The sequence below is a fragment of the Epinephelus fuscoguttatus genome, linkage group LG1, assembly GCF_011397635.1.
Source record: "Epinephelus fuscoguttatus linkage group LG1, E.fuscoguttatus.final_Chr_v1".
In the NCBI taxonomy this organism is placed as follows: domain Eukaryota; kingdom Metazoa; phylum Chordata; class Actinopteri; order Perciformes; family Serranidae; genus Epinephelus; species Epinephelus fuscoguttatus.
The window spans coordinates 21479779-21492101 of NC_064752.1; the positions used below are offsets into that span (position 1 = coordinate 21479779).

At 40.9% G+C, this 12323-nt stretch overlaps 1 protein-coding gene across 1 annotated transcript in view; it reads left to right on the plus strand.

The window, feature by feature from the left end:
* syn2b (synapsin IIb) overlaps positions 1–12323 on the plus strand; it is a 152671-nt gene that overhangs the window by 123553 nt on the left and 16795 nt on the right. The window contains exons 6-9 of the mRNA XM_049583083.1: positions 283–345; positions 3062–3204; positions 4626–4700; positions 8318–8420. Coding sequence (XP_049439040.1) covers positions 283–345; positions 3062–3204; positions 4626–4700; positions 8318–8420 — 384 coding nt within the window. The remainder of the gene's footprint in view (positions 1–282; positions 346–3061; positions 3205–4625; positions 4701–8317; positions 8421–12323) is intronic.

Sequence of the window (12323 nt, forward strand, 5' to 3'; positions counted from 1 at the left end):
ATGAAATGTACCAAAATATGACACAATAACTTCTGTGCCATCACTCCCTGGCAGACCTACACTGCTCAAAAGCATTAAGGGAACAGGGATTAGTTGAGATTGTCTATTTTTGCAGTGCTATAACCATAAAGGCCCACTTACCGGAAGAGATCTATGCCTGGTGACAGTTGCCATGAACACTCTGTCATTTTTCACCTCAGGGTCTTTCCAATGTGTTGATATCTGTAGTCACTCTGTATTGTTCATCATCATTCACCCTTTTATTATTCTGTTGTTTTTCAGATTACAACACCGAGTTTCCCAGTAGTGGTGAAGATTGGGCACGCCCACTCTGGAATGGGAAAGGTAATGTTGATTCATTTGATTTGGCCAAGTTAAAATGCTGAAGTGATGGCTTATCTAAACACATGAAAGATTTCACCTCTTGCTAATTAGCAAATATTTAAGGCCCCTCGGTTAACATTTCTCAAATTCCCAAGTTTCATGTCGGTTGCAGACCTCCACTGACAAATGAGCAGGAGGCTCCAGGCACTGGTTGCATGGAAGAAAGCCATACATGGTTCATGTGCACACACTATGATGATACAGAGCTGGTTAAAAATAAGCAACGTTTCCCTTTACACAGCCTACTGTAGTCTGAAGATGTTAACTTAGCTTCATACACAAAGTGTGAAAAAGTTTCATAGTTATGTGCTTGGTTCAAAAACTAAAGAAACAGTCCACAGGGTCCCAAAATGAAGGTCATGGTCTTGTTTTGCCCGTGACTCAAACAACCCTACGCCCATAATCTGCAGGTGTAGCCAGTAGAAAAATACATTCCATGGCACATCTGCTTCGGGAACGGTCTGCATGTGTTACATCAGAGATGGTTCAGAAAGGAGACAGCTCACTTTGGGGTCATTTCCTGTATCTGAGCGTGAGCACAGGTTATGAAAAGATTCTTTCACCCCATTGGCACCAAAGTAAATATTGGGCCCTTTTTTTTAACAAGCCCTAACCCTTCCGAACATTCTGACTTTAAAATGGCATTTTCCAGAGGAATTAACTTCGTTCAAGACCTGTCTCTGTCTCATCAACACACTCTCGCAACAGCTGATTTGGTCTTGTATTGGGTTGATATCAGATATTACTGTAAAACTTAGTAGCCTGGACTGTTATTTGCTTAGATGACTGAAATCAACAGGCCTGTCTTTGGGACAGGCAATTAATTCCTTTCACACGAAACTGTTGCTCAGCAAAGATCAGGAAATACAATCAAATTCTTTATTTAAATTAGTATGAATAATACTTGTTTAAAAACTATTTTCTTTGAAAATCTCTTGATTCTTTTGATCTGAGGACCCTTGCGGAAGGAATAAGAATGACTTAAAGGGTAACCGGGGAATGGACAATGGATTTGAAGTAGCCAATAACCCGAAGTTTCTATTTAAAAAACATTAACTGCTTGGCATCCAGACCTGGCGTCAAACTGTTTAGTCTTGTTTAATTGGAAGACACATTCATGTATTAGTAAAGCAGAAGAAGTAGCTGTACGGTGGACTGAAGCCCACCTTTTAGACTGTGTCTCATTTGACAACATGCCATTGTGAAGTGCTTTGAAATCTCCCTGTGCACCAAGAGTTAGTCAGTTTCCACTGAGCACCATCACGTCTGGAACCACATCATTTGTGCTGCATAAAGCTTTCTCTGTCATACACCACCTCTCCTGTCATCTGTCTTTCTTTACCCTGTCTTCCTTTCAAACTGCAACACATCCTTTTTTATTCTCTCTCCCTCCGTAGTTTCTCCTCTCATTGTGCTCGTATTGATTGACAACTGTGTTAATATTTTCTGCATGAAATCAGGTGAAGTGTTTATCCTCTCTCCAGCACTCCTCATCGATCCTTCGCACATCATTCCCCCGGACTGCTCAATCTGATATTGTGTGATTGTCCACTCGCTCTGTCTAACCTAACCTCTTATCGGCCTGTAACTCTCCTTTATCTCACCATCTCATCTCTAACACACCCGGACTGTGCTACACAATAGCTTCCACAGAAATACAACATTTTGTCTGTTTCAGATAGAGGCATTTATGATAAGTGCTATATTTGATAGTTTTCACTTTGCTTTTTGATTAAAGTGGATTGTCACCTCTAGGATATTGACTGGGGCTTGTGCAAAGAAACATAACATCATCATTTCATGTCCTCCATATTGACTCAGGTCTTTAATGAAGTCTGCATTATTGATGCTGACAGTCTTAAAAGAGCTGTATGCCACATTCAGAACATTAATGTAGCAGCAAACAACTATGTGCTATGTAAGATAGAGTGGGTTGTCTGCTAATAGGAAGATCGACCAGTCTGCATGTCAAAGTATCCTTAAGCAAGATACTGAACCCCAAATTGCTCTTGATGGCTGTTCCATTGGTGCGTGACCTTGTTAAAAAAAAAAAAACAGACTAGCAGGTGGCACCTTGTATGGAAGCCTTGGCCACCAGTGTATAATATGTGAATACGACTCATAGTGTAAAAGCACTTTGAGTGGTCAGAAGACTAGAAGAGTGCTATACAAGAGCAAGTTCATTTTCCATTTCATAACAGGACAGGGTCATTTCAGACACGTAGCACCCGCCCTCCAGTCCAGCCCCAGATTAAAAATATTAGCTCTGTCAGCACTGTTTTTATTGTCAGAGCTGTTTATTGTGTAATGCCGTGCTCAAGTCAAAGGTGAAGGTCAGAATTGGTACTAGCTACTACTAACTAGCTGCTGGCTCAGTCATCTCCATGCTGAGACAATCCAGCCCCTGAGTGGTATAAGTGGTATCAGTAAGAGTGGCATAAACTTTTTCGTCTAACTCTCAGTGAGAAAACAAACACTGAACCACAGTTGTAGTAAAGAAAGAAACTGTAAAAGTTTGTGCAACCTGCAAATACAAAAAAAGTGAGAAGACTGTCGTGTTATGCTTGGACACTTATTATGCAACAATAGAACACTGCTGAGGATCATTTACATAAATTGAACAATATCTTTATAAATTTAAATTAATTGTGTATATGTGTGTGTTATTCCTTTGTAGGTCAAAGTGGACAACGTGAGTGACTTCCAGGACATTGCCAGTGTGGTAGCCATCACTCAGACCTACTGCACCACAGAGCCATTTGTAGATGCCAAGTACGACATCAGGGTCCAGAAGATCGGCGCCGACTACAAAGCATACATGTGCGTTTTTTTCTTATTTATTTATTGGGTTCGAGGAAGAGGGGTTTTTTTTATATAGTGTGTGTATGTGGTCATGTGTGTGCTGCAAAACATGTGTTTGTAACGGATTGTATTCTGGGCTCAGGACAAGTACATCAGTAGACAGGAGACAGTGACATACGTAAAATAGAGTGTAAACGTAGCAAAGTGAAATGTAAAGCTGTCATTTAAGCCTTTAATGTGACTGTGTTTTTTTAAACATTGCTACATATCTCAGGTCTTCAGCGGGCTGGTACTACCATAAAGCAGATTAAGCCATAAATTTAAATCATATTGCTTGTTAACTTTTTGTGTCATTAACAATAACACAAAAATTGATTGACTTAAACGCATGACTCTGGAGACAGTTCGGGTAAAATAACAGTCTTTACTGGGCAAAAGTTAGGTTCAGTACACAGAAGAACTATCAGTGGAGGCAAATCCAATAGGGATGAGGCAGAGGCAGAGGCCGTTTACATGTACACGGTGATTTTGATAAACGGAGACATCTTCCTTCGTTTGTGCCCTTCGTTTACACGCAAACGGAGATTTCTCCTCCGAAAACGAGTCTTTCTAAAAACTCCGGCCAGAGTGGAGATTTTGGAAAACTCCGGGTGCGCGTTTGCATGTAAACTGAGATAAACGGAGATAGATGGAGTTGTAGGGAGCCGACGTCACAGTATGCTCCGGAACTTGTGCCTGTGTCAAAAGTGCGACCTATGTTGCTATGGTGACAATGGATACATGGAAGGCTTGAGCTTCTCATTACACTGCCACCTACAGGTTTGGCATGCTCTTGTGTATATATACACGGGTAAGTGTAAACGAAGATCTTTTTGAAAACGGAGACAGTGAAATGTCTGTTTATGAAAATAGCCGGCAACGTGTAAATGGCGTCGCAGAGACATAGGGAAACAAACGGCTGGAGTGAGAGAAAACAAGACACACACTGAATGCTCAAGGTGGGACAGACAATCAGACACAGGTGAAGTCATCAAAAGGGAGAGAAAACACACAGGGACAGGAAGTGAAGTGATCTGAAACGAGAGGAGATGTGAGTTTCAAAGTAAAACAGGAAACAACATGAATGAATGAAAATAAGTTCAGCAGAAATTAATTAAATGGACAGGATATTTTATGGTTCCAGATCTTTAGTTATTTGTTGTGTGTACACCTGAGCAACCACTATGAAACAAAGCCTGTGGTAACTAGCCAGTTTATCAGGACACCAATCAGCCTGATAATGTTCAGCTGCATACGCTGGCTTTTTACCTACAGCTAGTGCTGAAAATATCCCTCCTGCTACAAGGCTGTCTGACTCCCTCTCGCCTGTATTTACAGTTCCTACAAGTGACGTTTGGTATCTGTTATGATTTAACGCACAATTTCCTCTTCTTTTCCAGGCGAACATCCATCTCTGGTAATTGGAAGAGCAACACCGGATCTGCCATGTTGGAACAAGTAGCCATGACTGACAAGTGAGCACCGCTTCCACATTAGTGCTGCTGCGGCTGCCCCTGTGCCACACATGTCACAGTTAGTCACAATGGTCTCACGCAGTAGATTCATCGAGCTGAAACCAGTTCACATGGTCAAACACACATATTTGGGAAATCAGTTGATGTTGGTAGAGGACTGATGCTGCACAGTGCATTTATTTTCTCCTTTGGCTGAGGATGATGATCTAGTTTTCACATCGAGCTGCTCTGCTCGTGGCTGTAATCTGGAATATTGACCTTTTCCAAAGTGTGTGTTTTGACCTTTTACGGCAGGAAAAGCACAGGTATAATTTATAACATTAATAATGCATGGCATGCTGGGCTCACTGACATGGCTTACAGAGATACCAAAATGGATCAGAGCCGCCATTAATGTTAAGCTACAGCCTTGTTTCCTCTTCTATGACAAGCCAGAAGGACAGCTGTGAAAAAGGTCTGTTGCCAGATATAGGAGATATCACCCATATGGAGCACCACTAGAGAATAGCTCTGAATTAATTAATAAATGCTAACCTTAAGTATATAAAACGGTAGTTCAGTTGTTACTTGTCTGATTCTACAAACAGATTTTAGCTATACTTGATGATATTTGAGCTCCCCAGACACTGCTGCTTACACAACCCCCAACAGAATATGGAATTCATCCCTTTACTCATCAAAGTCAATCCTGTCAATCATCAAATTACCTTACCACCATGCACTGAGCACTCCCACACACTGACTTGCACAGGGCTCGCACTGATGCTGCTATGTCCTCTATGTTCATTGAATCACCATGCACCTATATATGTTATAAATCTACCCATATACATATACTGTACACTGTGTATACTGCATTATACTTCATTGCACTATTATTCTTCTCTCATATCATAATCATAATGTGTACCAGGCTTGGGTGGGATCACGTTATGCCAGGGTATTCAGAAATCCCATAAAACATATAGACATTCGTCCTTCTATGAAACTTATACGGAGATGCTGTATTTAGGATGTATTGTATGGAATGCACATCACATGCCACCAGAGGTCAGTGTACTAGTGGAACATGCAGCTGAGTTGAAAAACATGGTGAGCGCAAGTGTTGGGGTAACGTTACAGGACAAGTAAACAGCCAACCGAAACAGCAGAGAAATGCTGCATATTTTTTATCTGACTCGGGTTGAATTTGAACAAATCAGAGGTGGGGATCAGGTGGGGATTGTTGGAACAGTGGACGAACTACCTAGATGAATAATAGGAGTAGCTAAGATGGTTTTGTTGAGTTTTATTTTGTTGTTCTGCGAAGTTTGAATGAAGTGTGTTTTACGATGAGTTGAGGCAGTTAGACTAATGTTACTCTTGGTTCCCACCTACGTATGTGTACTGAGAAGAGGCAACCGGAAGTCCACTCATTCCTATGGGAATCTCTGTGATATCCAATGTGCCTGCGAAACTCCACCCCTCCGGAATATTTCGGTCTGGAATTTGCCACGAGTATGTTAAAAAAAACTGCACTATTGCGGTGGATTTCACAGTGACTGTATGACAGTGTCAGCTTAGCTAACAGGCCGCTAACGAGCTAACAGGCTATTTCCTTCATTTCAGTTGCCTGTGTTGATTGTCAAGTGAATATGTATGATTAAAAAGAACTTGTTTATCAAGTTTTAACACACTGTGGATCTGAGTAATGTTATTCTGTTAAAATATAGTTATACATTACTGGTCCATACCCATTGAGTGCACAGTTGCCCATGTACAGTTTCACATGGTGTGTGTTTGGGATACAGGTCATAGGAAATTGCAGATTAAATAGTCACCTGAACCCATTAACAATGTATTCAGACAGAGTTTTTGTGAATTTGATAGTACGATTGCTTTATTGAAAGTACAGTAGTACCATTGCCAATAGTGGGATAGTTAGTGGGCTAAAAGTGTACATTAGTAGTTGAGGTAGCACATTGAAAGGCAGATAGTTAAAGTGTTTATATGTTGTATTGACTTAAAAGTGGGGCGCACTGGTAGTTCACATGGGAAAGGAGCAGCTAGCCGTTGTTGCAGCGGTGAGGGTTGGAATCCAGCCTTTGTTCTTTGCTGCATGTCTTCCTTGCTCTCTCTCTCCCATCCTTCCTGTAATGCTTCGATGTCCTGTCAAATATAGGCAAAAAATGCCATGCATGCCACGTACCTGGCAGGTCCTGTTTTTGTAGATAATGTTCCAAGCGCATATTCCAAACTGCTGGAAAGCAAAAAAATGACAAAATTAGCTTCTCATCCACAGCTACAGGTAGTTTTTTTATCAGGCTTCTGTCTATCTGTAAAGAAATACACTTCCTTGAGTTGGACACTAGAGGCATCATCTGTATGTTTACGAATCTACAGAGTCACATATGTAAGTGGAAACAAGGCGTTAGTCTTGGTTCAATGGCAAAGAGAAACTTGAATTCAGAAGGTGTGTGGTTGTACTTCTCTGTTTGACAAGGAAACAGTTATAAGAGTATATTTGTTTTCATGACAGTTTGTGAGTTTATATTGTTTATTTATGAGACCAATAAAGCTTAGAGAGCTTATGTACCATCATATATACCATATATCATATACATTATACTCCAGTGCAATGCCAGGAAGGTGTGAAGGTATAAATAATACAGTAGATACCGCCCAAGCCCACTGTGTACAGCTTATTCTCTGCTCTACATTCTCATATTAATATCATTTATCATTGTGTCAGGCATATTTATTACACTGCTATTCTCATATCATTATTATCAATATGTGCTGCTCATGTTTGCATTAATATTATCTTCATTCTCATACCATCATTACAATAATGTGTACCACTTACTTGGCAGCTCCTTTTATTATACGTATTTTTTAAATTTCCTATATTGTGTTACTTTGTCTACATGCCTCTGCAAATTGACCCCAGGAGACAAATTAAATGTTTTAAATTAAATAACGTGACACCAAAAAACTTTTAAATCAGTTAAATCTTCTCTACAGCTGTGACAGCAACAGAGTTCAGTGCAGAGATTTTAAACTTTACAAATGTGAGCTAAGAATTATTATGTGAATATGACGCTGCAGAAAAAGTACCTGTCCTGCTTCAGTTATATTGTCCTTTTCAAACAGTATTGATGTGTCTGTGTTTGTAGTTTGATTTTGTTCAGTTTTCCAGACAGCGAGTCAATGGAGCTCTTCACAGCCAACAGCACCTTTGTGGGCTGCAGCCAACATGGCCCCAAGCTAGAGACGCTCTGTAACAGGTTTACTGCTGGGATAAACGCCCTGAAGAGCAACATTTGCACTGACTTACTGTGCTGAAGTGATACATTATTCAGTTTTATTGATAAAGTTGTGTAGAAGAGTAAAACCTTTTTTTTACTATGATAAGTAAGATGCAACAAGGCAGGACAAGTTCTGTTTTCATCCTCAGCTCTGCTCTGTAGAAAACAGTCAGATTCCTGCAACATTTTATGAACCACCTCAACTGCCAACTTTACAACAACACAAAATAATTATTGTACATACAGGAGTGGAACCCTGTGAGAATTTTTATTTTTCTGAAAACAGATCATGACTCTTTTTGGACCTAATCCAGCTTCTCTTTGTGACAGGTTTAAGCTGTGGGTTGATACCTGCTCAGAGATCTTCGGAGGTTTGGATATCTGTGCTGTCAAAGCCATCTGTGGCAAGGATGGTAATGACTACATTACTGAGGTGAGAAAAAACACATACACAACAACAGGGGCAGAGTGGGGATGTGTGGCTTCTGGGGCTCCAGCCCCAATGTTCTCTCAAAAGCCCTGAATATATGCTGTTTGTGGTTATTCTATGTTCTCTTGTTGGCCTAATGTTCACTTCAGAGTATTGAAGACCACATGTACATGTACACTTAGAGCAGCCCAGATAATGATTTAAATGCAGCTGATTTGTCAGCTGAACATTAATTCTGTGAACTCTGCTCTAACATAGTATAACAAAGAAAGGTTTCAAGATTAGTAATGCTGTTTACAACAGATTCGTACTTATGTAACTTACATCGGAACATCAGACAATTTTTGCCTCTTTTATGTGGCAGAAGTGAAAATGAGTCATCGTCAACATTTGTTGTGTTACGGTTTCAGAATGATGGGTTGTACTAGATCATTTTTTTTCCTTAGCAACTATCATGTTTTTCCAAAATGATGTTCATGCTATTATCTTAAATGTCTTGAAAAATTGTGCATATAACTGCAGTTAACGAGGAAAAGATCCCCTCCCAGGGAAACAGGCCCCCTGACCCTCCAAGCCCTGAGTGTTTTTACAAAATCTGGTTCCGCCCCTGGTTTATTTATTTCATTTTATTTGCATGCATATAAAACTGCACAAAATCCAAATAGTAAAAAAGACAAAAAGAAATGTGTCAGGGGAGGTCAAGGTTTATACAAACGGACCTCCCCTCAACTTTAAGGATGAAAACAGACAATTACGAAAGTAGAAAGAAAAGTAGACAAAAGAGCTAAACTAGCATTATACAGAAAAATACAACCAAAGATAAATAACAACAGGAAACACATTGAGCAATCAGTGAAAAATAAAAACCAAGAAATATATAGAACACAGTGCAGTGAAAAAAAATCATCTAGTGGGCCGGATTGGACCCTTTAGCGGACCAGTTCTGGCCCGCCAAACTCTTCACTAAAGCAAATAAGTCACACACTCAAACTCTTATTTTACAGCTGCTGTACTGTCACTGCTTTACATATTTACTGACTCCTACCTTTTGTTTGAAAACTTCCGGCATGTTGACATCAGCCTGTGGGAGTTGTGTTTCATAAGAAAATAATAAGGTCTTTTGAGTCTTAAATTTAGCATGTCTGGCCTAATTCACACTGCTGGGGCCTCAGATTGTCTGGCTGGGAATAAACTGATTGAACTGATTGAAGTTTGATAACTAACATCTGGTGATATTTCATGAGTAAGTATGGCTATTCTCTGTAGCCCACCTGTCGCAGAATTTGTTCTATTCAGCTACAATTCCCTCCTCTTGTCTTTCACTCTGTTTCTTAGCGTACTGGTTTCATGCATCACAGTCTTTAATCTTGCAGTCATGGCCACAATAGTGGAGAATAACACATTAATGCAGGAATGTGCTTCGCTGTAATGACACGTTTCCTAAAAGTCAAGTGGTTACATCTCAGTGCGGAAAATTATTAAATGCTCTGCTCCCATCATCTTCACTGAAAATATAGCTTGCAACATAACGAGTACAAAGACCAAAATTATCACAGTATTGTTTAAATGTGCTAAAAATGTACTGATAGGCACACTAAATTAATTTCACCAAGTTTTATATTAAAAACAACAAATAAATAAGCAGCACTGCATAAAAAATTAGAATTATAGCATAGCCAATAATTTATGTGGACATATGAAAACATATCAAATGTAACATTAAAGATAGCCTGTCATTAAAATGTTGGCTTGAGTGTCTCATCATTGGGTGTGCCTGCTGCGCACCCACAAAACAAATGCACGTTGCATGACGCACCTGTGACTGGAAGACCAGTGCTAACTTTGGTTGATGTTGGACAGTTGTTACTGTGAGTTTTTCAAAGCATAGTAATTAAACATGGCTTTAATGATAGTTTAAATTTAGAACAGTAACACTAACCGTCTGGAATTTTATTGTGGTTTATCGTGAAATCGGTAGGCGTCTCATCCCTCCAGCATATGATGATGTTAAGATTAAAGATATGTCACTGCTAAATGGGGTCGCCTCCATCCACCTATTATGGGTCTGGCTTAAAAGCAGCACCCAAATGCACTGTGACACAGCTGGTAGAGTTAAATCTGAAGAGACAGGTCATGCGATGGACAACAAGGCTCATAACATGGAGCTGGTGTGCAGTGACGGTGGTGAGGAGGAGATCCAATGAGACAAATAAACAAGCAGGAATGGTCAGGTGGGCAGGACTGTGGAAGAACGGAGACAGAGAGACAGGTACAACTTCAGACCAAAAGACAAGTACTTGCAGAGAGAGTCTCATTCTCTGACAGAGAGACAGGTTCAGACTCAGGCTCAGAAAGACAGTTCAGTCAGGAACACTCAAGTCAAAGAAAACTTTATTTCCATTTGCAGTATTATATTTGGCGGTATGGCTCTGTTCTTGGGCCTCTCTGCCTTTCCACGTGCCTACGCAGAAAGCCTTTTCCACATGCCTACGTAGAAAGCCTTAGAGAGAGCACACCTGTCTGCCCTTCCACGTGCAAAAATGAGGAAAGTCTGAGGCAGAGAGAACAAACCTCCCTGCCCTTCCATGCGCCTACATGGACAGCCCAAGGCAGGGAGAGCAGCAGTTTACTGCTGTTTACTTCCACTGTGCATTCTGCAACACTCTCCCTTGATGATACATCCTTGATTACAGTGGTTTCGCTCATAGATGTGGAAACATTGGCTGGTTTGTTAGATAGCACCGAGGTTCCAATAATCCTTTATGAAACCAGTTCAAGAACCAGTGCTAATTTAGTGGTAAAGGGGTTACAGAAAGAGATGCTCAGGATTGGATTGAAACAGGCTCAGGTTCAGACAGAGAGACAGGTTCAAGTTAAAGCTGAGATAGAGAGATAGGATCAGGCTTAGAAGAAGAAAAAAGAAAAAACAGAGACTGACAGAGGAGCAGAGTCTCTGAACTTAAAGGAAAGATGATTCCTGGTCGACTGGATGACTGCTGGGGTGGATGACAGTGGAGTCTCTGGAGTGCTGGGCCATCGAGGCATTAAAGCGATGGGCAGTGGAGTGACCAGAGAATGACCCCTGGGAGCCAGTGGAAATACACTTGCACTCAGGAGGCTGGAGTTGATTTCAATCCCAAAATGTGAAAAGCCTGCAAATGATGCTTGCTCGGACTCAGGGTGGTTCTTCACAGAGGCAGCAGGGAACAAGACTGCAGAGGCTGAGAGGGCAGCCGCTATCCAAAGAAGGCAGCGAAGCAGGTAGAAGGTTAGCAGCGAGCTTGTCAAAAGGGAAGCTCTAGAAGTAACCGAGCAGGAACAGAAAGACACTTGAGAAGAATTTGGAGACTCAGGATCTGCAGCAGGGACTAATTTGGCCACAGGATTGGGCTGTTAAGTGTCAAGATTTCTGCCAGCTCAGGGAGCAACTTTACAAGCCAGGGTTTGTAGGACACAAGATGGAGTGCTATAGAGAGAGCTGCTTCTATCTGGATGCATTTTGGCAGTAAGTACAGAGCCACTCAATGGTGCGGGTCAACACGGCCCCCTCAGTGGAAGAAGCAGCGTCAATTTTTGCCAAAATTCTGGCAGCTGGTGATGACTGAGTGGACCAAAATATAGACAGTGACGCTGCACATATTGTTAAAGACAGTTTCTATGTCTGAAAGTCAATAAACAAGATTACAGTTGGTCTTTAGCTTACATTCAAAACAAATAAATCCAATGGTGCTGGAGACATGTTTATATAGAGTAAACAGGTGAGACAGGTGGCAGAGGAGAACAGACAACTGTCAGGAGCAGGAAACTCTATGAAGACACTGAGCGGAGAAGTGAGACATGACAAAGTTTGGGCAGTTACGATTACAAATCCCAATGAGACAGTCTGACGCTGAGGAGGGAGATGAT